The sequence below is a fragment of the Apodemus sylvaticus genome, chromosome 5 (genome assembly GCF_947179515.1).
Source record: "Apodemus sylvaticus chromosome 5, mApoSyl1.1, whole genome shotgun sequence".
NCBI lineage: Eukaryota > Metazoa > Chordata > Mammalia > Rodentia > Muridae > Apodemus > Apodemus sylvaticus.
This window is the reverse complement of record NC_067476.1, coordinates 110,329,390-110,356,945: the sequence shown is the minus strand read 5'-3', so window position 1 is coordinate 110,356,945 and position 27,556 is coordinate 110,329,390. Positions and strand designations below refer to the sequence as shown.

Here is a 27,556-nt window from a genome sequence, read left to right as displayed (position 1 = left end):
TAAAGAACTCGGTGATCGCCACGGTGGATCAGCGAGATGCTCCACTGGGGCAGGCCCTTGCTGCACAATCCTGACAACCTGAGTTAGGAATCCACTTTTTAAAGACTAGATACGGCCATTGGGGCATCTGGGAGGGTAAAGGTGCTGGTGGCAACCCCGATGGCCTGAGTTTCATCTCTAGGACTCCCCCAAGTTGTCCTTTAACCACCATATGCCCACACACGTTCAAAGCGAATAAATACACATAATAAAACAGCCGGTTTTAAAGCCAGATGTGGTGGCAAGAATCTGCAATCCCGACACTCCTGAGTCAAGATGCGAGGCTGAGACAGAACTACCCAGAAGCTCTAGGGCCAGCTAACCCAGAGAGCATAACTGCAGAAACTACAAGAAGCCTTGCCTCTCAGCAAGGTGGCTTGGTAGAGCTGACCCCTGACCTCCATGCTCACGCCGTGGAACTCCTGCACTCACACAGAGAGACACTGATTTTTAAAATTAGTTAAAAGTATTTTTGTATATTGTTATGTATTATATATAACATATGGAATAGAATATATAGATATATTCACTATTGTGTGTCTTCATGTCACAGACTGCTCTGTGATGACTGTTTGTGCTTATTAATGCATGAGGATCTATCCAGACCACAGAGACATTTTCAGTTCACTTTGATGACTGCCTATTGTCTTCTGGAGGATGTCTCTTAAACCAGTTTGTTTCTGGTGCCATAAATAATGCTGTTAGGAATATCCTCCACCCGTCAGGAGTGGTTCGGTTACAGGATCCTGAGTATTCGTCCTTCACAGATCACAGACCTTTGGAGACACATCTCGGGGCATAACTTGCATCAAGTTCTTGCTGTCGATGACCAGATGGGCATGGCTAGGGCAGAGGGCAACCCTCTGCTCTCCCTAAGGACAGTGCCTGCTCCAGATTGGCCTGGCAGAGGTCACTCTTGGGGACAAAACAGTGCCCAGAGGAAGCAGAGAGAGCCAGGTTGGTGGCTCTCCTGGTTTATTCTGGTTTGTGGGTCTGTTCTTAGGACGGCTTCAGTGGGTCAGGGCTTCACTAGGGGGTCATGTTTAACCAGCCCTCGGGTTGGGCTGCTGGAATTGAGTGTGGAAAAATCTATTTGAAACTGGACCATCCTAGATAATCCAGAGACTCTGAGGGACCCCTCCATGGGCTCCAGGCTGCCCTTACCCAGAAGGTTAGGAGGGGAGAGAGGCACAGACTTCACTGAGAAGGCCAAGGGCGCCTGGGCCTGGCCCTGCCCCCTATCCGGCCTCCGCCCCTGCCCTTCCTACGCTCCCGGCGGGCGACCTGGTAGCTCCGGAGCCCAAACCTGTCGGGCCGGTTTGTAGAGCCACAGGGACGGAGGAAAGAAGGCTACAGAAGGATGCACGGCCTGCCCCGTGCTGGTCCGCACTGTCCCCCGCCTGAGCCTGTGCTGCCCACCCGCCCGAACTCATGACGCGCACTCCCGACCTGATGGTGCCCCTGCTGGGCCTGAGCCTAGCACTCGCCCTGAGCCTGCCCGGAGCCGTGGCAGCCGACTGCGGGTCCCTCGGGCGAGTGGAGCACCTGGCATTCGCTCCGGTGACCAGGACACGAGAGTTGGCCCCTCTGGTCCGCGCGTCGGGGTCCTTGGACTCCCTCTATGGCACCGTGCAAAGATTCCTCTCCGTGGTTCAGCTTAACCCCTTCCCGGCAGGTGAGTGCCCACCCACACCCCCAGCAGACCACTGTAGGCACTGGGCCCCCAGCTAGCCTCTGTGCACATCCTGTGTACAGGCACTTGCAGGGGGAGGTTTCTGGTACTACACAGCCTTTTTCTTCCACAAGTTCTTAGATTCCAGAAGCAGCTCCCTAGCCCTCTTGGTTGACCTTGGGCCAACCCCTTTTCCTCTGTGTGCAAGTATATTAGGTTAAATGTGGCTCATTGTCCCAGTGCCCTGGGGTCAGGGGTCAGGAAGGCCGGCAGGAGGGGAAGGACCACCAGAGGCTGCTGGGCCTACCAGAAGGGCTCCGGAAAGGTCTGCTGAGGCCTCCTACCAGCTGCCTCTTCTGCAGCATGCTGAGGCCTGGCAAGATGTCACAGCCACATGACACTGCCCTCTCTAAGAACCTCCCTTAGCTTGGCAGTGGAGAGAGGCTAGACACGGGCAAGGCAGTGGCTGTCCCCAAACCTCAGCTTGCTTCTTTTCCCCAGAGTTGATAAAGACCCTGCTGAATGATCCATCTTCTGTGAAGACAGATGAGGTGAGGAGGGTCACAGGAGCTGGGGGAGAGAGCTAAGGGTGAGCAGAAGGGGCCGCGCCTGCTCAGTTTAGCCCTCCTTGCTGAGTGTTTGCCAGAGTGGGGTCTTTGGCACCATCTCCCCTCGAGGCGGGGTTTGCAGTGATCCCCAGTGTCTCTAGACCTGAGTTGCCCCATCCGTACAGTGGTGATCAGCAAGGATACGATCACCTCCTGTGTCCCACGTGGGTTCCCCAGGGAACAGGTAGAGGCGCACACCGGCATTCTCTCCCCTTCTGACTTCCACCGGAATAGGGGAAAGGCAGGGCGGCCCCCTCATGCCTTGCTGCCTGGCCCAGGTGGTTCGGTATGAGGCAGGCTACGTGGTGTGTGCTGTGATCGCTGGCCTCTACTTCCTGTTGGTGCCCATCACTGGGCTCTGCTTCTGTTGGTGTCGCTGCCGCCGGCGCTGTGGGGGCAGAGTGAAGACAGAGCACAAAGCCATGGCCTGCGAACGCGGCACCCTCATGACCTTCCTGCTGCTCACCACCCTCGTGCTTCTGTGAGAGGCTGCCTCGGAGGGAGGACTGGATGGCGGCCCTGTGCTCCTGGACACACTGCAAACCCTTTCCTCCTTGCCCCTCTCCCTGCAGGATTGGTATGGTCTGTGCTTTTGCTACTAACCAGTACACACACAGTCAGACAGGGCCCAGTGTGAAAGCTGTCCCTCAGACCCTGCTCAGCCTAAGAGGCCTGGTCTCTGATGTTCCGGAAGTGAGTACCATCCGAGCCCTCATCTGTGTGTGAGCATACAGCCTCAAGCCTGAGAATCTGCAGAGCAGAGAGGGTGTCCCTTCCCATGGGTACTTGACCGCCCCCTGATGGAAAGTCCCTGAAATACCCAACTGTAAGACTGCTGAGGGCCAGAGAAGCTGGCTTACTCCCCTGTGTTTGCTTAGGAGCTGCAGGCCATGGCTGAACAGTTCTCCGTGCCTCAGAAGCAAGTCTCAAAGGAGCTGGATGGTGAGAGCTACAGTTGGCCAGCTCCAGGTCCCTCTGCCCTGGCCTGCCTTAGGGAAATCTCTCAGCTCCCTTAGCCGGGACTCCACCAGGGTGCCACTTCACAAAGAGGTATCTCTGTGCAGCAGCCGTATTACTGCAGGATGAGTACCACCTTGCAGGCTGACACCACTATGCAGAGACCATGGCTCATGGGTGGCAGTGGGGATGCCCTCAGCTCCTGGGGGACCAACCCTGCCAAATGCCCTGTGTTGTCCAGGTGTCGGTGAGAACCTTGGGAACATAATTCATAACCGGCTCAAGAGCACAGTGTACCAGGTGCTAGACTCAGTGCACAGTCTGGGCCAGGGTGAGTTGGACCAGTGCCCTGTACGTGGGTGGGTCCAGCAGGTGTCCTCTAGGAGCCACTTCTCCCATCCCCCACCCCTGAATTTCACATACTACCCCAGCTCCGCCCAAGTCTTTCTCCTCCCATTATTCGGGAATCCTGTATGTGGGATCCCCGCCTATCTCCTGGCCTCATGTGGCCAGCGGCAGTTTCCATTGTGACTATAGACAGTTTGTGTCCCTTTAACCAGGAGGAGGGAGTACAGGTGCCTCTTTTTCCTAGGCTGCTGAGGGCACCAGGAAATGAGGAGACCCTCAGGCCATGTGTAACTCTCTTAGCCCTGCAGGTCTCCATAGACCACCTTCGAGCCCTGAACACCACCTCAGTGGAGCTGCAGGAAGGTCAGCAGCACCTGGAAACACCTGTGAAGGCGCACCGGGAACGCCTGCTTGCCCTGCGTCAGGAGAGCTGGTGTGACGAGAACTGCAGGCGGGTGCTAAGCGAGGCCAACGCTCTGCAACTGGGTGCTGACTTTAGCCAGGTGCAGGCCTTGACCAAAGCCACTGGGACTTGGAAGCACTGGTCTGGTCTGCACCTTTGGAACCCTCTGGCATCCTAGTGACCAGATGCCTTTCCCTTGCTGGGCTATGCCTTCCTTTCCAGAGCACCCAGGGTTAATGGCCCTTCATTCTTAGAGTGAGCCGAGGCTCTCCGGGTGCCACACACTGAGCCCTGAGCGTCTCAGGCTCTGCCTCCCAGAGAGCTAGGGACTCTGGGTTCCCCATTTTACATTTGAGGATAGTAAGGGTTCAGAGGCACCTCCTTCCTCCTATGGAGATTTTTCTCATGTCATAGTCACTCCTGTTTCAGGTGCCCTCTGTAGATGATGTCCTGCATCGGCTGAAGGGTGTCCCAGAAGCCAACTTCTCCAGCATGGTCCAGGAGGTATACCCGATTTTAGTTACCTGGGCTCTTACTCCACCTACCTGGGAACTAACAAGGGAAAGGCCTCAGTTTCACTCTCTGGAAGAACCTGGTTAAGCTGAGCAGTGGTAGCTTTAATCCCAGCACTTGGGAGGCAGAAACAGACAAATCTCTGAGTTTGAGGCCAGCCTGGTCTACAGAGTAAGTTTCAGGACAGCCAGCGTCATACAGAGAAGCCCTATCTTGAAAGACCAAATTAAAAAAAAAAAAAAAGGTCTTGATTAAATTGAGTCCACCCTCACCCTGTGGCAGCCTGGGCTAGAGGCTCACTGTGCCAGTCCCCATGGCATATAGTCACACGGGAGAGATTGATCTACAGCTCAGAAAGAGTTGGGCTCCCATAAGGACAGGGTCTTTGGGCCACAAGGGAGCAGGTGCTTTTGACTGTACCCCAGAGGGCAGGCCTGCTCTCTGAGTGGCGATAGCCAAGGCGGAGGTGGCACCGTGTGAGTCAGAGTCTGTGACCCAGGGCCTGGAATTGGAGAATCAGTGAGTCAGCTATGCTGGAAGTCTGGGAAGAAGGAAGCCAGACTAACACAGGCGGAAGGCTAGAGCCGGACAGAGGCAGTAGGGCCGGCTGTTAGCATGGGATGGGTACACAGAGAGAGGATGAGAGCCAGGACTGTCTAGGAAGTGACTTCAAGTTGAAGGGGGTGGAGGAGTTCGTAATGTGCCATGTGTGGAAGACTTGAGTCAGGCAGGAGAAGCCATGTTTGCAAGAACAAGGCCACTTCCTTTGCTGGGAGCATTGAATAGCAGCACCCTCTCTTTGGGCCTGTGACTTTAAGACCCCAAGGTGGAATTCCAGACAGCAATAGACACAGCTTTGCTTGGTTCTGCAGGAGAACGCCACCTTCAATAACCTCCCGATCCTGGTTAAAATGCAGGTTGCCAGTGTGGTCAAAGGTGAGGCCCTGCTTAGGGGACTGACTGACTGCTTGGAATGTACCCCCAGCCCACCCCTTCCAGGGAGGCTTGCTGAGAGAGGAGCTGGGCAGTGGTGGGGGTGGCTGTCTTCCTTGTCTGGTGGGTTCTCTGTGAGTCCTGACTCCTGGGTGCCTGCTTTATCCTCTGAAACCCTACGGCTTTGGGCAGATCTGAAAAAGGCATTGGCTGAGCAGCCTGAAGGTGTGAGTATGCTGGCCCAAGCGTTCCCTGGTTCAGAGGCAGCTTCCCGCTGGAGCCAGGCAGTGGAGGGGCTGGAACAGCGCAGCCGCCCCTACTTGCAGGAGGTGCAACGATATGAGACCTACAGGTGGGTGGTGCTTTGAGCCACTTCCAGCCTGACAATACTACTGCCCCCTATGAACCCTAACCCCTATGGCCCAAATCTGAGCCTGGGGACCCTGTAAAAGCTATGAGACCTCAGCAAATGTTCACACCCCTACTTCTGAAGTTCCTGTCTGGTGCCTAGAGGCCTAGGTTCCAGGCCAGCGCGCCAGTACCAGAGATGACTTCCTTCTCAGCGAGTCCCATACTCTCTCTGTGGCAGGTGGATTTTGGGATGCGTGCTGTGTTCTGCCATCCTGCTTGTGGTGATCTGTAACCTGCTGGGCCTCAGCCTAGGCATCTGGGGGTTGTTTGCCAGGGAGGATCCCAGCCACTCTGAAACCAAAGGCGAGGCTGGAGCCCGCTTCCTCATGGCGTAAGGAAGGGTTGGGGAAGGGAAAGGGGCCTCACTGTTGGGTTGCCAGATTCCTCCTGGTGCAGCTACAGAAGTGGAGTCTGGCAAGTCAGGAGAATGAGCCTTGATGCTGACCTGGTCCCTACTCCTTGAGGTAGGGACTCTGGGCAGAGCAATGACCTCCCTGGGTCTCAGCGTCCTCCACAAGGATTAGAATGAGAAAGGAAGAACACCGGTAGTAACTAGAGTACTCCCATCAAGTCCAGACACAGCCTCAAAACCCTTCTTAACCCATCCCGTAGGCAGTCCCATCAAGGCAGCAAAGGCAGAATCTGCTACTCATCCTTAAACCAGATGGCCTTTAAGGCCAGGGCTGCCTCATACAGTTGGCCAGCTGTTCATACCAGGTACCTTGTCAAAGGGGCTAGTGAGGAGTTGAAACCCATCCCACATTTTACTCTTCAGGCCTCATGACCTGGCATGGGATTGTGCCAGCTCACAAAGACACTCTGTAAGTCAAGGGCACTGGTCAGAGGGTCCTTACTGCTAGGTGTCTTTAGAGTGCTATCTATGTAGATGGTAGTGGCCGTACAGAAAGGTTGGGCACTGGAGCAGGTCCCTTCCATGAACACTAAGTTCAGATGTGGCTCTTTGAACAAGCAGGTGTCCTTCCTCGTGGCTACTGTGGCAGCCAGCAGAACTCAACAGTAGGAGGGGGTGGGTGGGTGGGTAAGGATGCCAAGGAATTGCCAGGAGTCCCGGGTTCTCCTTTGCCCAGGAGACATGCCTTGTTGCCAACTCACAGTTTGTGCTGGTCCCAGGACGTGGGTGGGGGCAAAGATGGCTCAGGGCAGTCAGCTCCCACATTTCTTCCACCATGTCTCTCACCTCCAGAGGTGTGGCCTTCAGCTTCCTCTTCGCAGCCCCCCTCATCCTCCTCGTCTTCGCCACTTTCCTGGTGGGTGGCAATGTGCAGACGCTGGTGTGCCGGAGCTGGGAGAGCGGAGAGCTGTATGAGGTGGGCCTGGGCCTGTTCCAGAGGGAGCTGAAGTGAGCTTGGGCCAACACACAGTCAGGAGGAAGTAGGAGCCAGAGGTGCAAGTGGGAGATGGGGGCAGGAGGAAGGAGCATGAGATGGGGGGCAGATAGACACCCATGAGCCCCTAAGGTGCTCCCCAGCAAGGGCTCCAGGTGGGGGCACCTACACCCCCCACCCCAGCTCTGAGTCTGGGAAGGATTCTGTACTGAAGGTCCTGCTTGTGTCACTGCCAGAGATTCACAGGCCAAGTCCCCAGGAGGAGTGGGGTCTGGCGTCATTTGAATTAGAGAGCGGGTTTGGTTGGAGTAAGGGTGGCACCAAGCATCAGGGCAGGCTCGCCCCTCACCTCTCTGGCTCCACTTCTTCCTGCCCACCTGCAGTTTGCAGACACCCCGGGGAACTTGCCTCCATCCATGAACCTGTCCTACCTTCTTGGCCTGAGGAAAAACATCAGTGTCTTCCAGGCCTATCGGTGAGTGGGTGTCCTGGGACTGGGGCTAGGGTCGGGGAAGAGAAGGGAGGTGCAAAAGTGGAAGTCTCCTTAGGGTGATGCCAACCCCACCTGCCATCCCTGGTGGCTCTTTGTCCATGTGTATCTTTCTTCCACAGACAGTGTAAGGCAGGGGCAGTTCTCTGGAAGGTTCTACAGCTCAATGACTCCTATGACCTGGATAAACACCTGGATATCAAACAGGCAAGGAAATGTTTCAGAAGATTGAATATCTCTTTCTTCTGTTTTTCTGGGGCATTATCTCTGAACGAAGAAAATAAATAAATAAATAAAAAACCTCTTATCAAGGTACCCAAACCAGAGATCTGAGCACCCAGCTCAGGGTCTGACCAGGGCTTGAACTCTGGCTGATTCTAGGGGTATGGTAGGTGTGTGAGTGGCTGGGCCTCTTTAAGCATGTGCTCCAGGAAAGCTGAATACAGCACAGGTCATGGGAGGTGACGACAGTGACAGTGGGTGGGGGGTGTCCTGACAGGGACAGGTTCTAGCTGGGAGTGGCATGGGAGTGTTCCTGAGTCAATTGAGTGACACTGGTGGAACATTCTCTGGGACCCTTGCTGAGCCCTCAGAGCCAATAGGTGGCAGTGGCAGATTCTATTCCCCAAGTCTGACCTCAGAGTTTCAGGCTGGCTGCCTTCCCAGGACTCATTTGAGGGAGAGGGAGCGGGTCCTGGGTGCAGGAGAATGCAAGGTAGAAAGGAAGGGGTGGAGAACGGAGGCACCTGTCAATCCCCACAAAAGGAGCCTCAGACATCCGTCAGGGGATCAGTTTAGAATGTGGTTCTAAAGATAGATGAAATATGCTCTCTCTCCTCTCTCCATCCCTAAAGGTAAAGTGGGGAGAGAGCCTTAAGGAGCCATTCCTCTAAGTATGTCTTAGGAAACACCCCCTAACAGACACTCACACACACACACACACAGACACACACACATAGAGACACACACACAGACACACAGACATACAAACACACACACACACAGACACACAAAGACACACACACAGAGAAACAAATAGATACACACACACACACACACACACACACACCTATTCTGGCTAGCACTCTTGCTGCCCATACAAAGCTCACTCATTTTGATCCACCCAAGAAACCTCTTGGATTCATCTCTATCCCTAGTTACAGGGTAACACAATCAAATAAGACCAGAGCCAACTCCATGCCTTAAACCACGACCAGGGATGTTTGCTTAATGTCAGCACCTTTTTTCCCTCCAGTGTCTTTAACCAGAGTCAGTTACTCTTTGGCTGGAGGCTTTGCAACAGGGTCCTGGGTACAGTGGACCTCCCACCCTGCTGGCTGGACGTTATCTCAGCCTTAAGTGACCTCTTCCCCAGAGAAGAAGAGTCCAGCTTTCAGAAAAGCATGGACCAAGGAGGCTCCTGGTTCTGAGGGACCAGGAAGTTCTTTGAGGTTTCATGGTATTTTATCAAATGTGACCTTGAAAAAAAACTTCTCAGAAAAGACACCAAAAGGCTAAGTGTGCACAAAACAGAAAGATAAAATATGCCGTCCTGAGTACCAGAATATCTGCTGCTTCATGTCCTGTTCTTGTCAAAGACAGTTGGGGAGCCCTCTCCCTGGAGAAAGGTTCCCTAGAAAGATGGGGAGAGGTGACCAGAGATGGGCTGCCTTGTCTGATACTGAAGCTGGGTGTCAGGACCACAAGGGAGGCAAACGCCAGATGTCTTTCCTGGAATGTGGATGTGTTCACTCACTCCCTCACTCACTTACTCACTCACTCACAAGTCTACAGACTTGTATCTCACCTACCACCTAACAGGCTCTGCTGCAGATGAGAGTGTCTCAGAGTCGAATGGGCCAAGTCCCCGATATTACTGAGCTGATGATCTTGGATTAACAGGTCCAGGAATAAGTGATTTTAGAGTGTTAGGTGCTGTGAAGACCTTACTACAGAGGATGTGATGAAGAAGTCCCAAAGAGCTATTTTGTATCAGCTGTCCAGAGAATGTCTGCACCATAGCCCAGTTACCACATGGTCCCTGGAAGCAGGCTGGGACTCCGAGTAGAGGTCTTTTGGGAGCCTGTGATGCTGTATCCAGAGTAGGAGCCCTGGAGATGCCAGTAATGGACCTTAAGCCAAGCAGCCAAGCTCAACGCTCTGCTCGCTCTGTCCTCTCCCCAGTATACACACAAGCTTCAGCAGGAGCTTCAGAACTTCAGGGTAGATTTGAAGGATCTAGACCTGTTGCGCCCCACTGCCCGCCAGGACCTGGAGGCTCTGCGGAGTAGCGGGCTGGAGAAAATCCACTACAGAGACTTCCTTGTACAGGTCAGTGAGGGGGACATCTGGTGCCTCGGCAGCATGTGACACCCCATGGCAAGGCCATTCTGGATGTGTTTTGTTGTGCATCTCTCCAGTTCTCTCCACTCTCTCCACTCCTGCGGCTTTGTCCTGTTAAGAACCTCCACGCCCTTCCCCACATCCCTCTAGCGAATGCATGTGTCGCTGTTCATGGTCCTGAACGCACCGCTGCTGAGAACTGTGATAGGATACTGACTCCCCCCCCCCCCCACACACACACACACATATGGGTGTTTTGCCTGCATGTGTCTGTGCACCACATGTATGCAGTGTCTGTGGAAATAAGAATAGGGAAGCTGATACCATGGACCTAGAGTTTCAGATAATTGTGAGCCACCGTGTGGGTTCTGGAAATCCAACTGGGGATTTCTGGAAGAGCAGCCAGTGCTTTTAACTGCCAAGTCAACTCTACAGTTGGACAGTTACTTTCTTCCAGTCAACCTGGAGGGCACCTTGGTTCTCCCCACCCAACCCTCATTGGAAACTCTGAAATACCTCACAGCTTCAGTTCAAACTCAAGACGACTCCTAATAATGGACTTATGGGGGCTGGGGATACAGTTGGTAAAGTTCTTGTCTGTCATGTGTAGAGCCCTGGGTTCTACATAAAGCCTGCATAAAGCCTGATGTGGTAACACGTGGCTGAACCCCAGTGCTTGAGAGGCAGAAAGAGGAGAATGTGCAAGTTCGAGCTTAGCCCAGGCTCTATGAGGCCTTCCCTGAGACAACAGAGAGAACCATAGGTGGTGATAATGAACGGACGTGGTTGGTACAGGGCACATTTGACAAGGCTGGAAACTCAGAGGCTGAGGGTAACTCGGGACATCTGGGTTTAGGCGTCTTGGTGGCTCCTGTCTTTCCTCAGATCCAGAAGCCTGTGGTGAAGACTGACATGTGGCAGCTGGCGCAGAAGATGGAAGGACTGGCCCAGGCCCAAGTAAGAAGGGAGTGGAGACCATTTGACCAGACAGCCATCAAGAAGAAGATCTGGGCAGGAGGGGCTAGGAATGCTGGGATTGGAGGAGCGGCAGGGACACATGGGGCTGAGGCTTTCCACCCCGCTGCTGGGATTGAAGCTCTGCACCTTCAGTCCCCATTCAGGCCCTGCTGCCAATTTTGTGTGGCGTTGGGCAGGCCATTTCAGATCTCTGTCTCTCGATCTATAGACTGTCCCAGTCTCAGATCAGATAAAGTACCGGCCTAACCTCACACAGCTGGGCCAGCCTCAGAGTCCGCTGCGACGGGCGTTGTGCGGACCCTGAATGGACCCATGTACTCCGTGTTTCTAGATGTCGCGCGTTCCTGATGTTCCCTTTCAGATGTCTTGACCCTGGGACGAGCAGAGAGCATTGCCCAGTCTTAGCAGTGCCATCTGCAGCTTGTATTTAGAGCGTCCAGCTTGCGGCCGGTCCAGAACAGGGAAAGCCTGAGCGTGGGGGGTTTCTGTTTCTGAACCCAGCACTTCTCAGATCCCCTCAAAGGGCTGCTCTTCCTGTTAGGGTGGAACCCATTCTGATCCTTTTGTCTACCCTCAGAATGACTCTGTACTGAGGCAGCAGCTACAGGAGGAGGCCAGAGAACTTAAAAGCCTCTACCAGGAGAGGGTTGTCCTCCAGGAGAGCCTTATGGTAAGCTCGGAGGGATTCTGAGGCCTGAGGAGGAGGAGGGACAGAGAGAGGACAGTGAATGAGGGAGGGGACAGCCATAGCCTCCATTTCTTGCCTCTGAATTCTTGCCTGTGACAGCCCTGATTCTTCCTCCACAGACCAAGCTCAACCTCAGTGTCAGGACCTTGGAGTCCTCAGCCCCAGATCTGCAGGTGGTTAATGGGAGTGTGGCTGGGGGAGGGGCTCAGAACATGTGGGCAATAGAGGAAAACAGGACAAGCTGCTAGTCCTGTCCCATTAGAAGGTGAAAAGGGTGGGGTCAGACCATTAAGGGTCCCTTTCTTTGGCCTCTGGGTCCTAGAGCCTGCCCCTCCTCCTTTAAGGTGGTGTGTGGTATAAAGTAGGATGGATGGATGGTGAGTGGAGAGATGGATGCTGAGCCGGGCTCTCGTCTCCTGCAGGTGGATACCTCAGACTTTCTTGACAGGGTCGACCAGCTAAAAGGAGAGCTGCCTGTGCTTCTCAACCTCATCCTGAGGAATGTGAGTTGAGGGTAGGGTGTGGCCTCTGAGCCAAAAGTGAAGTGTCTACCCCAGGCTACCCCAGGCTACCCCAGGCTACCCCAGGCTTCTTCAGCTCATCCTCACTGTGGCTCCCATGAGAGCCAGGCTTGTCCTGATGATCCCAGATATGGAGGGCTGTGGAGAGGCAGGACCCCTGCCAACCCAGGGCTTCTCTTCCCTGCAGGCCACTGAGTGTTTCCTGACCAGGGAAATGGGCTACTTCTCTCAGTATGTGGCCTGGGTGAAAGAAGAGGTAAGCGAGGGTACAGACCTCTGCCTGGGCCTTAAAGCTTACCCAGCCCAGTGGACACGCCGTGGAGCCCTTCTGGGGTACCTAGGCCTTTGGGATTGGACCCAGTCTCCCAAACCTGCCATCTGCATTCTTGCTTACAAAGTGTGTGCTATCTACTCCACTTCTACCCCCAGCCATTTTGTGAGACCCAAGTATGGACTGGCCCCACGCCTCTCCATGGGCAGGTCCCTCTCCCTGCTTCTTTGAGGCCAGCCATCAAAGCCCTCCTCGTCCTCCTCCTCCTCCTCCTTCCCCTCTCCCTCCTCCCCCTCTTCCTCCTCTTCTTCCTCCTCCTCCCCTCTTCCTCCTCCTCCTCTCCCTCTTCCTCCTCCCCCTCTTCCTCCTCCTCCTCCCCCTCTTCCTGCTCCTCCTCCTCCCCCTCTTCCTCCCCCTCCCCCTCTTCCTCCCCCTCCTCCTCCTCCTCTGCACAGCCTGTGGACCACAGCTTCTGGAAAGGCTTCATAGGGGGTTGGCTTACCTTGAGTATCTGTGTATGTATGTGCACATGCATGTGAAGTCAGGCGTGTGTGTGCCTCTCTAGTGAGGACGGCTTAAAGCCATGGTGGGGGACATAGTGAGACTTACATATAGGCTGGCGAGTAGATACAGAGGGGGAGCTGAGCAGAAAGCTCAGCGTCCCGACATTCCTGAGGACCCATGGTCGTTATGTCAGTGTGTGTGCCACTACTCTACGTGCAAGAGTTGTTCCTCAGAATATGGGGGTACACATCTGTAGGTCCAGGTGTCCTCACGTCTACCTGCCTCATGTTGGCATGACAGGTGACTCAGCGCATTGCCACCTGCCAGCCCCTCTCTACAGCCTTGGACAATGGTCATGTGATCCTGTGTGACATGATGGCCGACCCCTGGGTGAGTGTCCCCAACCCACCATGGATACAGAGCAAATGGAAGTGGGCAGAGGAGGGCGTGAGCCTAGGCCTGTGGAGTCAGTGCAGGGCCTCTGGGCACAGGGCTGGGGGAAGGCACCACGCCCGGCGCAGTGAGCTGACCTCATGGCTCCTGTCCAGAATGCCTTCTGGTTCTGCCTGGGGTGGTGCACCTTCTTCCTCATCCCCAGCATCATCTTCGCTGTCAAGACCTCCAAATACTTCCGTCCCATCCGGAAACGTCTCAGGTGAGGGGCTGCCAGAATCACAGTGGGCATCAGGCATCCAGGAATTCTTTACAGCCATTGGGCTACACCCTGTCCGGAAACCTCCTGGGCAGGGAGAGCTTCTGGCCTAGCTCTAAGGAGTGTTGGGGACTGAAAGTTCCCACATAAGCCTGTCATGTGTCTTTCTTGCTGCAACACATCTACTTGGGGGAATAGCTTGGGACTTCTCATCCTCTGGGGGATTCCTGAGGCAGGGACATCAGAGCTCCGGGTGTCCCTGTGTCAGGGTTGAGGGTCTCTGCTAGGGACTCACTTTAGTTCTGTGATGTCACAGCTCTACCAGCTCTGAAGAGACACAACTTTTCCATATCCCCAGGGTCACCTCCCTGAAGCTATAGAACCCATCGGTGAGTTTCACCCCTCCATAATCCCTCAGTACCTGAGCTGAGGGGCTGAGATTTGGGGCTTTCAACATACAGAAGGGCAGGAAAGCTTGGGGTGTCTGTCTGGGTGTGGATGGGCCCCATCCACCCACCACCACCTGTTTCCTTTTTAATTTATAACAGGGCAAGGTGATCCCTGGGGACTTCCTGCCCTTCTTCCTTGTCTCAGCCTGGACCAGAAGACATCTGTAACCTCTGTCCCAGAGCCCAGGCTGGCCTCTAGTGCTGGGCTGTCCCCTCCTCTTCTCTATCTTACCCAGTTCCACATTTGCACTCTTTTTCCTCGTGACCCAAATCTCTCTCAGTCTTTACTGAACTACAGAGCTAACAGGTTCTTCTGCGTGTCTAGCCTTGTCCTCCTCGCTGTGGTATCTCAGCAACAGGAAAGCAACAGGCTCTTCACCACCCATGGGAGTTCTTTCTCCAGCCTTTAGACGGGACACACGGGACACAGCCCCCTCCGTTTACCCCATTCCTTTCTCCCCTCTGCTATCTAAGCTCCTCTCCCCTTGTCTAAGCTTGGTCCCCCACCTGCCCCAACACCCTTCTTGTTCCCTCCCCAGCCCATTGCTTGTTCTCTCCATAGGTCCCGTCTCCCTCTTGTCCCCTTTACCTTGTCCTTCCTGCCACCTTGCTTGCTGGCTCCCAGGCCTCCCTGCATGGAACAAACTCATGGTTGAGGTCATGACCTCTGAGCCTTCAGCTCTCTTCTGGATCTCCTGTTCCCAGTGGGGCAAGACAGGCCTGTCTGCGGGCTGTCTACATCCTGGATTAGAAATACCAGTGCTGGCCATATCTTCTCTCTGAGCATTGGCTCCTAAGGGAGAACCAGGGATGTGGGCCACACTGGGCCTTTGCCTCACAGACAGTAGCATGGGTGATCCCACTGTCTGCCCAGGATGAATCTGGTGGTAAGATCAGGGTTTTGCCCTTCCCCTGCCATCCTGCACCTATGGCCTGGGATCACCCCTCACTTATCTCTCTATGGTTCCTATGTGCTGGGCATTGGGTCCAGAAAGGACAAAGAAAAGAGAGATCATATGGACCAATCTCTGCTCCAGTAACAGGTTCTTACTTTCTTAGGCTTTGGGTCTGGGTCTCTAAGGCAAAGCTCAGCAGACAATTGGTATTTAATGAGCATTTGTGGGAAGAATTCCAAGGCCTCTCTAACTGCAGGCATCCTGGGACTGCTATAGCAACTCAGTGGGCAGAGCAGAGCCTGCCTTAGTCCTGTGATTCACAGCCTGGTTCTGATGCTGCTGACTGGGGTGCCTCAAACATGTTACATTGGTCCTCCAGGCCTCAGTTTCTTTTATTATACAATGGAGAGGCTCTGTGGAGCCTGCGTATAGGGTTGTGGAAGTCAAACATGGTGATGGGTGGAAACCTTTGACAGGCCTGACGCTGAGCCTGGGAGTTGAGAGCCAGGCTGAGGGCAGAGCCAGGGTCTGGCGTGAAGGGACGAGTGCCCTTTATGGTGGTAACCCTCTCCATCTCTGAGCATGTTGATGTGGAATTACATGATGAATGTACCCGCACCAGTTTTGCTGCTAGGACTAAGGATGGTGACACCCAATGTACGAATGTACAAAGACTCCAGCAAGCACGCTCTCAGACAGGCGTCCCGGGATGTGCTTTCTCCCCCTGAGAGGTTGGAAGGTTTTGTTTTGTTGTTTGTTTTTAGTTGTTACTCATTTGTTTACTTGGGGTTGAGGAAGTGACACCCTGTATATTTTTTAAAATGCAACTGATTGGATTTAAACAAATGAAGTAAAAGCAATTAAAAATCATTTCCAGTTCTCTGTCAGAGTTGCTCATCTGACCTACTATATACCCGAGCACATTTAAGCAAAGCGACTTTAAGAGTGATTCTCTCGTGGAGATGGGAGTCCCCGGTGATCTGCTCCTAGTGGCCGCTGGATCCCTTGTTTTTCTTACTTTCATCTTGCCACTCCTATATGGTAGGGCTGCTTGAATGTTGGTACTCTTGTATCTGAAAATCTGTCAGAACAGTTGGAGGCCTTGGGCAGCAGTGTCTTCCCTGGATGTTGTGTACATCTGGCAGTGATGGAGGACGCAGCAAACAGGGTCACCTTAATCCTATGGCAGGGACCAAATAATTCAAAGTTCCCTGGAAAGTAGGTCAGTGCCCACACTTCACATTCCTAGGGCAAAGCCCACCCCCAAAGCATGGAGACACTGTTCCTCTCTTTAGTGGGCTTGGCTGCGAACCAGGTGTTCGTTAAAACTCTATTCAGCATCTTCTGGGACAAGAACACAGCCTAGCCTGCCATTCCCACCATACCTGTTTCTTGTGGTGCTGGGATTCAAACCCAGGACTTCATATTAGGCAAGCATTCTATCCAGTGAGCTGTCTCTCCCTTCCAGCTCTGCGGCTCTTCACAGGCCTGTTTGCTCTCTGCAGCTTAAATATATATGTAATTTCAAGTGATCAAAAGGCACATACATCACACAGTCTCTTTTTATAAGTGGTGTCTAACTGGGAATTATTCCTGAAGTTTAGCACCCAGAAGCCTTGTCACAGCCGTGGGACTCTAGTTTGAAGAAGGGGTTGCTTGGAGACACCCAGGGATGGAGTGGTGCTGGCAGTTGACAAAGAGACAGACATAGCTATAGAGAGAGAGACATTGCTGCTTTCCTGGTCTAAATTGCTGAGTGGTACCTGGCTCTGGCTGCTTCGTGTAGAGACTGAAACCCCTCACACTGGCAGTTATCTGCCACCACCACCACACGCTCTGAGGAGATCAGGTTGTTATCTGGTTGAGCCTGATGAAGCTCCAGGAAGTTACCTGGTTACTTCAGGGTCGTCTAAGTTAGTTCCACGGCCCTGGTCCTGGCCCTGGACATGTTCTTCTGGATTCGCTACAGGTCCCCACCTCCTGTGAGCACAGGGGAGGGAGGCCCCGTCTCCAGGGAAGTCTGAGTCAGATGTCCTTTGATGTCTCTGTAGCAGGAGGGATGGCAGATTGGGGGCCGTAGGAGTTCTGTCAGATGCTGCACCTGGTCACCCAGCACAATGCCCTGTGGCAGATTCTGCCAAACGCGTACCATGTGGGCTAGGGCATCTGAGGTTCTAGGTGAACAGGGCTGGGCAGCTCAGGGTACAAAGCAAGGGCCACAAGGTTGGGGGTCCAGCAAAGTGAGCAAACGTTTATTCACTGAGCTAAGACTGTAAACCAGGAAATGGGCTAGGCACTGTGTATTAGCCAAGAAAAAGGCAGTCATTTAAGTACTTGGTTTAGAAAAGGAAGGCACAGAGATTGGGTGTGAGCAAGATACACCCAGAGTAATTCCCTGGGTCCAGCCTGAAGTCCTACTCAGGTTTGACAATGGGCAGTGTCCCTTCCTCTATTGTCCAAGAGCCAAAACCCTTTCCTTACCTCTTCAGGACGTGTACTGAGCTAGGACGCTGGCAGCCAGCCTGACGGAAAAGGCTCTTTCTCCTTGCATCTTGTCCTGCCCTGAGTATCTCAGCTATGCCATGTGGAGTACGTCACACTCTTTAGTCTTACAGACAATAATAAAGTTGTAGACCTGGGTGAGGAGAGCTGGAGTGACGGGAAGTGAACCTATCCCAGCTGCTTTGAGCGCCACATGTTCACTGTGGCCCCGTGTCCACTTCCTGCCTCCTTTAAATAATAATAATAATAAAGAACAAATGGGGTTCATGGACTCCCTGCAGTTTGAGAAATGCAGGGACAAGCTGCTTCCTTCTCCCTCTTTAGGGGTCACTGTTAGCTGTATAAATGGCAGAGCTCACGGGGGTGGGGGAGGGCTACTGGTTCACATGAAGGCTCCTGTGAGAGTTGGGAGAGGGCCACATTGGTTGGCCTTGCTCCAGGCCTGGTGGAGGCACAGGCTTCAGGCAAGAGCGGGTGCATCTACCCCTGGGTGTTGGACGATCCTTGATAGTCATGATCCCCCAAGCACAAAAGCCACCTGGAAGGACAGACCCACCAACTGATGAAACGCCCCCATCAGACTGGCCTGGAGGCAAGTGTGTAGGGCACTGTATTTATTGATTGATGGTTGATACAAGAGGGCCCAGCTCACTGGGGGCCGGGTGGGGGAGTGTCACCCCTGCGCAGGTGAGTGTTGCCTGTATAAGGAAAGCAGGCTGAGCAAGCCAGTTACCAGTGTTCTTCCACGGTCTCTGCTTCAGTTCCTGCCCTGACTTCCCCTGCACGCTAAACTGTATGCTGAAAGAAACCCTTTCCGCCCACAAGTTGCCTGTGGTTAATCACAGCAACAGAGAGCAAACTGGGGCGCTGGGCCCTGAAGACCCTTGCTGCTGCCCACGACAGAAAAGGGAGAGCCAGTAATTCCAGCAGACCCTGAGAGAAGCTTAGCTAAGGCTGACCACCCACCTCCCTGAGAGCCTCCTCCCTTCAGAAGCTCAGTCTGAGCCCAGTGGCCCCCACTTCAGAGCAGGTGTGCTGAATATGAATGAGCCAAAAGAGAGCCCCGAGTGTGCTGGGTGGCCCAAAGTGACTAAGGTATGCTTCCATTCCCCTCCCAAAAAGGGTCCGGGCCTGTCAGGTTTCCATGTGGCTGGTAGCAAAAGAGATTTCAAGGGGCTGAGGTAAGCGGCAGAAGCGACTCCAGGTGTCTGCATTTCCAGGCTGTGTCCACTTCTGGGATTTGCAGCTCCCAGAAGAAGGCTTTTTAGGGCAACAGACATCTTTGGAGCTCTTATGAGATTAGATCTGACTGCACACAGTGGTGGCCCTCTCGCAAGTAAGGGCAGTGAAGCATGGGCCCTGAGAGATGTCCCTATCAGCTTTCCAAGGCCCAGACACAGAAATGGCCTGAGGTAAAGACCTGAAACTTGAGGCTTGTCAGGGCTAAATCTGAGAGACCAGGGGAGGAAATAATTGAGTCTAGTATGGAGAGGTCTTGAGCGGGAACTGGGGAGGGTTCAGAAGACTCCAAGGTCTTCAGTTGTATTTTGTGAGTTTCTCTCTTAGACAGGAGAAGGGGGCTCCAGTTGGCTGTAGTGGCCTTCAGCTGGGTCTTCAAGTGTTTTAATACAAAGAAGAAAACAGCCTTCTGAGAAATATGATTATTTCTCCCTCTTCCTCTTGCAATCTGTACCCCACCCCACCCCTGACCCACCTGAGGAAGCCACAGCCAAGACCAATCAGCCTAACAGTTGTCAAATCACACTAGGCCTCCTTCAGCATCCTTAACCTTTTTTGGGTTCAACAGGCCCCCAATTGTCTCAAAGTTCAAGAGTTTAGGGGAAGTCGGCCTGGGCCCGTGTGGCAAGGCAAGGCTGGGGTCCACTTGAGGAATCTTTATTGTTCCTCCATCTCCCACAGACCCTGGAAGGACCCTGGAAGTGCCCAGGGCCCTGGGGAACCTAAGGAAATGGGGTCAGGTGACTTGAGGATCCCTGGCAGGGTACAGATGCCCATTCATGTGTTTTATGAGGGGGACCTGCTGGGTCAGGCTGGGGAGGCTGCTGGCTCCCTGGTAGGCCCAGGATGGGAAGATTCTGTTCTAGGCTAGCTCTGCCATAGCCTGTTACTCCCAAGAAGCTCCTATAGAGGAGTGCCAGGGTGCCAAGCAGAGACTTGGGGCTCTCCAGAAAGAGGCACTGGCTTGGGGTGGTGTGTTTAGAAGACCCTGCCTCTCAGAAAATGCCATGAGTAAGGACAGGCCTTGATTCCTGGATCTCGGACATGTAACTGGTAGGTAGAAAGTTCCCCCAGAACTGGCTCTGAGTGAACACAGTCTGGATATGCTGCTTTGTTGGATAGATAAAGACTCAGCTTTTCTGAGTTTTGCCATCATTAGCACAGACTAGGATAATGTCCCTTTTCTCCTAAGCCCACTGTGCTACTCCAAGACCTTGTGGAAACTTGCCTAATGCCAAGTCAGCTGGGAAGATTGGCCCTGACCCAGGAGCCTCTGGGGCCCTTGTCATCCCCTTTCCCAGAGAGTCCTTGGTCTTCTGAGTCCCTTGACCAGAGTGAAGTCCTGCTGCTGCGGCAGATGGCAGAGCTGTCACCTCCCCTCTGAGGACAGCTCTCCTGCCTGGATTGGCAGCCCCAGGGTTTTGCCCGGGAGGGTCTAGCAGCTGGAGCTAATTGGCTGACTCAATAAAAAGGGGGTGGGACAGGGTAGGGAGGGCAAGCAAGTGCTCCTGGGCTTTCTGGGAAGGAGGGGATGGCTCGGGCTCTGTTTCCATGGGAACTACTGGCACAGGCAGGCTCCTCCAGGCACCAAAAAGGGAAACTTGGCGCAGGTTTCGGTACCTGGCTCCTGGTGGATTCCCTCAGGCATTAGAAAATGCCCAAGAGCTTGTCTCCTATAGGGCAGGAAGGAGCCTTCCTGGGGATGCTCAGGACCCTTGATCCCTTCCTTCTCCATCTCCAGGTCCCACCCCAGGAGACCTAGGGGAGATCCTGTGGTTACGCTGAATGCCTGAATTTGGTCCCAACCATGGAGTCAAAGGACAGGGAAACTAGGAAAGTGTGAAGTGTTTGATCCAGCTTGGAAGATTTTCGTACTGCAAGGCCTGTGAGGACTGGCACAGAGGTGACTAAGGATGGGAGAGAGCAACAAGAGGTGGAAGGACCCCAGGTGGCACCTTAGTGACGTAATCCCAAGGGCTCCTCTCTGTCCTACGCAGGGACTCATGATGGAGTCCCCTCCCTTCTTTCCCTGCGACTGACAAGAGTGGGAACAGACCCTGTACTAGAGGGAGATGAGAGTCAGGGACAGACCCTGAGCCTAGACAGGGGGGAGAGGGGGGCGGGCAGATCCGCTGAGAGGCCAGGACTAGGAGCCTGGGGGAAACAGAAACTGGAGGTTGTCAGGATGGAAGCGAAGGAGGGAGAACATAAGAGGGGAGGGAGGAGGCAGAGGAAGAGGGGTGGAGCTAAGACCCGGGAGGAAGGGAGGGTGGAAGGAGTGGGCAGGGGGCGGGAGAGAAGCTCCAGTGACAGTTGCGTCTGGGTCCAAGCAAACATGAGGCAGCTACCAGCCGGACCAGGCAGTCTGGCTTGTTCGGGCTGCAAAGCGGGAAGATTAGTGACGGTCCCTTTCAGCAGCCGAGATGCAGAGGACCAAGGTAGGTGCTGAGGGGCTGAGGACTTGCCTGGACTTGGGGAATGTGGGGCTCCTGTGTTGGTCTTGGCCAGAGTATTTTCACAATGGTCCGTACTCTTGCTGACCCATATAAGGGAAAGTAATTGTTCAGGGCATCCTGCCTGGCAGGCTGGAATCCTGTGGCCGTCTAAATGGAAGAGGCTCTGGGTGTCTGAGATTAGCCCCATGGCTGGTCCTGTTCAGTTAGGTCCTTGGGACAAGGGCCGAGGCTGCTGACCCTGACCCTAGCCTCATAGACCTTAGTGAGACACGGGAGCGTGGAAAGAGCGTGGTGTGTGGGCAAGCCAATGAGTGGAGCTTTCAAGTAATCCTTCAATGAATGAATGAAGACCCCCTTCTTCTTAAAGCACTATGAGACCCCCCTAATAAGACCACAAACATACAAAGATCTCTGGCTCGGTGGAGCTGTGGGGGGCTGGAGAAGCGAAGAGGCACCCCAGTACAAAGTTCAAGAAATAGTAACCAGGTGACGGGAAGAATGGAGCCAAGAAAGATGAGCTGTGCCCCAGGTTAACACTGACCTCAGAAAGTCTGGCCTGGAGCCCTGCATGCTGCACCCCACAAGTTCAGGGTGGTCTTGCTTAGGGGGAAAAGGACCAGATCCAGGTCCAGTTGAATGCCCCAAATCAAGAAATCAAAGTCTTATTTTTTAAAAAGAATAGATATTGGGCTGGCATCTTACAGTCTCTCCTCCCAAAAGATGTCTTCCTGCCCCCTCTCCCTATGAGGACAAGCAGCCCAGAGAGGGCTGGAGACTGGTTTCAGGCCACACTGCCCCAGAGTTCAGGATACTGTCCCTGTTCTGTCGGGTCCACTTCCCAGGATACCGCGAAGGATCCGCAGATGGAACAAAGCCTTTTGAGCACACGAGCAGGGTAACTTGAAAGGTACTTTCTCTCTTGTCACACGTCCCTAGCGACCTCTGGACTGGCAGGGCAGAAGCACAAACAGCCTCTGTCCCAGACTCGCATCCACATGCAGATCACAAGTGTACTGAGTGCAGCGAAGCTGTGTGCATCCAAACACTGCACCTGCAACTGTGCCCCTCCCTCACGGAGTCAAGCAACGTGACTCTGTGTGTCTACACATACAGGGATTTGTACAGCCTGTGTGCATAGATGTGCACACAGCTGACTGTCCATCAGCTGGAGAGAGCATAACCCCCTTCCCTTTACCCCTCTCTGGTGGCTCTAATTCCCAGAATTCTTCCTGGGTCCTTAGCCTACACTCTCCTACCCGTTGGACAGAGTGAGTGGCCAAAGTCCACTTGGCTGTTCTTTTGGCCATCGTGGCCTCCACTGTGCCCACAATTGGTTCCTGGGCATCCATGGAGTTAATATACTATGACCGTCCCTGGATTTCCATGTGTAACCTGGCTCAGGATGCAAGCCATTACCACAGTGACAGTAGAGCTGGGTGAAGTCCCTACTGTCCCCTACCAATGGGAGACTATGGAAGGTAGGGACAACTAGCATAGGTTGGGACATGGCCCCACTTGTCACAGTCACTAGCTGACCCAGTTCAGTCCCTGCCTTCTCTCCGTGCCCCAGCTCTCCCTGTATTGGCTGTCATTTGGCTCTGCAGAGTGGACACTGCTATCTTTATTCTAATGCTACCAAAGCTCAGCGTGGGTACTGACAGAAATGCCAGGCCTCCTAGCCAAACCCTGTGTCAGGAGGAGCGAGCCAGCAGCATCCAGATTCTGAGGTGGTAGGGTGGACACCAGATCAGTTTGGCTTTGGGAGCCTCTCCAGCTTCTTGCAAGACTGACCTTAATGTGCCCTGTTTGCAGAGCGGTAACTGAGCACAGACAGGGCCACCCTCCCGTCTAAGTCACCGCCCGCATGCAGCCCACCAGGTAGGACTTGTTCTTGTTCTTACTCTACAGGCGAGGAACAGAGGCGGGTCCTGAACTGCGAGCAGTGTTGGGACTGGAGCTGATCCCTGTCTTGTCTTCTGCAGGAGGGACCCCAAGCACTGTGTGAGGGTGTCCAGAGAGTTGTAGGAGCAGACTCCAGGGGGCAGCCAAGAAGGTTTGACTGGAGGCTGTGAGCTGTTTGTGCCTTCTTAGCCTGTCACTTAATGACACTGGGGACTTTGCCCCAGCCGTGAGCTTGACTGCATTAGCCTTACTTCCCCTTGCTGGGCTGTGGGTCCAGACATGAAAAGGAAAGAACCCGAGGTCCCCTCCCTCGTTTTCTGTTCTTACTAGCCCAGGCAGGCTTGCTGTATACCAGAGGATGACCTTGAACTTCTGCTCCCCTGCCTCTGCCTCCTGAGTGGGCTTAACCCCACTCCCGGCTTCCTACACACCAGACAAGCATTCTCCCAACTTAACTCAGTCCAGTCCCTTCCTCTTATTCACAGCTTCACCAAAGTGGAGAGCCCTTTGGATAAGCCAGGTTGGCCTTGAGGGCCCCCTCTGCTCCCTCAGCCCCCTGGTCCTCACTGGGGTTCTCAGGGGAGCTTACAAGCTCCCTGACATGGCCTCTGTGAGGACTTTCACAGGGAAGGCAAAGGAGGGGTAGGGGGAGAGCCTCAGCCTTGAGCAGCCCTGCCCCAGGAGGGATGTGTGCACAGCCTGGGTGACTCACAGCTCCCCCCCAGCTCCCAGCTGACTGATGTTCCCTCCCCCCCCCCCAACAGGTGCATCTGTCAGCTGTGATCAGCCTACATCCTAGAACACCACAGAGCAACCATGTGACAGTGCTGGAGTCAGAGCAGGGGGAGCTGACAGACAGGACAGCCGAGAGGGGCTTGTCTCTCAGCTCTCCCGCTCTGGGCTATCTCAGCACTCTGTCCTTCGGTCAGGCTTGTGCTCCACTCACACTCAGACATGCTAGACTGAGGGCATCACCCCTGCCTTCCCATGCCTCCAGGCTATGGGTGACTTCTGGGACAAAGAGGAGATCCTTTTCCCTGGTGACATGCCCTCGCCTGGCCTTGTGGGAAAAGCCTCTTTCCTGACAGGCACTCAGGGCAGTGGTCTCAGGAAGCTCAGTTCTAGCTAGGGCTCTGTCCCCATGCCTCTGAGGCAAACCCCTCTCTGGGCCCCCAACTTCCTGCTGAGGACCTGAATATGCCCACAACCTCTGCCTGGATATGCCCATAACAACTGCCCAGATGGGCTCAGCCCCCTGTGCTGTTCTGTGGGAAGCTGGAAATACCACACTGCAGCTATCTCCAGTGTCCCATAAATATACAGAACAGCCCACTAGCCCATCAGTGCCTACCCTTGTGGGCTACTGGAGAGCCCTGGCCACAGAGGCTTGGTGAGGGCTCAGGGTTGCCCCTGTTGTCTGTGAGCCCTGGTCTGTGTGAGCTCACAGCTTTAGCTCCTTCATATATCAGCTGTGTGTCCCCAGACAGGTTACTTAGCTCCTCTGTGCCACAGTCTCAGATCACTAACCTCCTAGAAAGATAAGATCTTTACAACACATCTAGCCTAGACCTTATACATCTGGTTACTGAGTATGGCTTAAGAAGGCATTTTGAAGACCAGCTTAAGCCAATTCCTGAGTTAATGGGGGTATCCTCATGGCCAAGGGGAGCAGAGCTCGTGCCCTGGCAAGTTGGCAGGCACTAGACGCAAGACCAGGATGGCACAATTCTATCCTCTGCTGCTGCAATGCCCTGAATGTGAGGACCAGGGATGTGTGCATCCACACGTGCACATGTGAGGATATGCACATTCCCGTGTGAATGTGCATGCTCCCGCCTACAGGAACATGTGACTGTCTCAGCTTCCCCTGCCAGGATGAACTACCTAGCTCACATCTGTCTGTCCCAGGGGTGGGTGGAGAGAACTCGGCTCTCAAAGCTCTCCAGTCCCTGGGGGCCTGCACGACACAACACCCACCACTGCTTTCTGCCATCTGTCCCATCTGATGGAAATAGAGCAAACAACTCGTGGGTGCTGGGTAAGCCAGAATGCATCCAGGCAGTCCCTACAGAAGGAGGGGTGCAGGTCAACCCCACATCTGTCTCAGAGACAGGCCTCTAAGAACTGCGAGCACCCCTCCCCTGCCAAGGCCCAGAACTGTCTCTTTGATGGGATAAGTACTCTAGCCCCTAGCCGTACTTCTCTCTACAGAGTAGAGGTTTTGTTTTGTTGCTGGTCTGTTTTCTGATTTTTGCTTGCTTTTTAATAAAAATGAGCAGGTGGGTGATACAGTCTCGAGACAGCAGACTCCTCCTGTTCAGGGGGACATGGCTATTTAGATCTCCAGACACAATACTCCTGGGTTAGGGGTTTGGGGATTCCTCTTGCTGCCTTGCACAAGCAGGAAGACCCTTAACTCAGGGCCAGAAAGACAGCAATAATTGCCATGGTGGGTCAGATCTTATCTTTGTATTTATAACTTCAACTATATTTTCTTTAACTCTGGGAGGGCATGCTATGAACCCTATCTACAGATGAAGAAACCAAGGTTTGGGGTAATCAAGCACTCTGTCCAGGATTTCCCAATGAGGACATAAGGGTCCAGCATTCAAGTCTTTGCCTGGCTGGCCCTGGGCCTCTTCCCTCTGCCCTCAGCTGCCTGTATAGTGCCAGCCTGCCCTGCAGTCCCCCAACCACCCAAAGCAAGGTGTGGCCTCTATGCCGGCATCCAGTGTGTCCTGGTTGCTTTTAGAAAACTCTTCACTGTTGTTTCCATTCATAAGGCAGTGTGCTTATTTTCTTTTGTGGTATGTGTGCGTGTGTGTATGTGTGTGTGCATGGATGCACTTTGCATGCACATTTATGCCTAAGCTATACCCCTGGTGAACCACTGGGTATTTTAATAGAAACTTGTCAGAACTGACCACAGCCTTCAGCTATGAATCCTGCCCCATTCAGCTAGTATATGCCCACTGGATATCTCTGCTAATCTTCCCCTGGGCTGATATTTGGGGTTCTCTCGGGCCACGGACTATACTAGCTACCAAGAGTCTCACCTTTGGGCTCCTCAGTCATCTGACTCCATCCTTTTCCCAGACAGGCCCTCAGAGGGGAAGCTAGTCCCTGCGGGTCGTGAGCAGTGTGCCAGGTAACTGCCCCACGGGCATCATGGCTTTCGGAGAACCTGTGTTGGGTGAGGAACTGCATGGTAGGATGTTGGCGGTCAATGGGCTAATTTGGTGAAAACTCTCGGGACCACAGTATCTGGTACCGAGCTGGACCACCATCAGGGAGAGAGTCACGAGAAGCATGCTGCTCCCTCCGTCTCCATGAGCACAGGTTTCTGGCCCTGAAACCTGCATCACTGCCCTCCTCTCAGTACATCCTAGGCATCTGGCATTAGCCTCTCTGCTCCATCCCACATGCACAGGTACACAGGTCAGAGGATCAGAGGACAATCTGAGAAATTCAGTTTTTCTACCATGTGGGTCCTGGGGTTGAACTCAGGTCCCCAGGGGTGACCCCCCCCCAAGTGCTTTCACACACTAAGCCATCTTAAAAACCCCAAAGGAAACTTTTATTGAGCTAAGTATGACTAAACAGAGGAACACAAACCCCACACCTACTTTGCCCAGTTTTCCTTGGGTAATCTCATCAATGTCACACTGGTGGCGTGCACCAACCATACATCTCAGTATCTGGGAGGCAGGAGCAGGAGCATCAGGAGTTCAAGGCCATTCTTAGAAAACTGAATTTGATGCCCACCCTGGAATATAGAAGACCCTGAGTCAGACAGACAGACAGACATACAGATAGACAGACAAAAAAACCAAAAACAAAAAAAAAACCCCCAAAACCCTAGTACAAGCTGGGTATACAGCACAGGTCTTTAACCCTTGAACTCAAGGAGCAGAGGCAGCACTCAAGAGGCAGAGGCAGGTGGATCTCTGTGAATTCCAGGCTAGCCAGCTCTAAATAATTAAGCCCTGTTTAAAAACAAAACCCAACTAGTACAATCTCACATCCACGACACGGACACTGATGCCGCCTCCAATCTCACACAAGTTGCTGCAGTGGCTCGTGTGTGTGTGTGTGTGTATGAGTGTGTGGGGGGGGGTTGTGGATGTGGGTGTGCATGGGCGTGTGTGTGTGTGTGTGTGTGTGTGTGTGTGTGTGTTGGCCAGTAATGTTGTCACCTGTAATTTGTGTATCCACACTACCATCAAGATACACAACAGTTCTGTCCCCCAAAGGTCCTTCTGTCCACCTTTCATAACCTCACCGTTCTCATCCCACTGCCCTCCCCCTACCCAATTCTTGGCCTTTTAATCTGCTCTCCATTGCTAATATGCTGTCATTTCAAACTGCTATGTAAATAGACTCACGTGGCATGTGACCTTTCGGGGCTGGCTTTTTCCTTCTGCTTAATTCTGAC

The 27,556-nt window shown here is 53.6% G+C and overlaps 1 protein-coding gene across 1 annotated transcript; it reads left to right on the top strand.

Annotated features, from left to right (window-relative positions):
- Nucleotides 1-1,387: 1,387 nt before the first annotated feature.
- Nucleotides 1,388-15,892, top strand: Prom2 (prominin 2). Its single transcript, XM_052183546.1, has 24 exons — nucleotides 1,388-1,714; nucleotides 2,213-2,262; nucleotides 2,598-2,800; nucleotides 2,892-3,012; nucleotides 3,198-3,261; nucleotides 3,518-3,607; nucleotides 3,925-4,127; nucleotides 4,457-4,531; nucleotides 5,413-5,476; nucleotides 5,666-5,825; nucleotides 6,063-6,215; nucleotides 7,089-7,212; nucleotides 7,614-7,705; nucleotides 7,843-7,927; nucleotides 9,905-10,051; nucleotides 10,949-11,020; nucleotides 11,619-11,711; nucleotides 11,849-11,902; nucleotides 12,152-12,232; nucleotides 12,438-12,506; nucleotides 13,326-13,415; nucleotides 13,574-13,680; nucleotides 13,994-14,066; nucleotides 14,226-15,892. The coding sequence occupies exons 1-23, from the start codon at nucleotides 1,471-1,473 to the stop codon at nucleotides 14,055-14,057; spliced, it is 2,505 nt and encodes an 834-aa protein (XP_052039506.1). The 5' UTR covers nucleotides 1,388-1,470; the 3' UTR covers nucleotides 14,058-14,066; nucleotides 14,226-15,892.
- The last annotated feature ends 11,664 nt before the right edge of the window (nucleotides 15,893-27,556 follow it).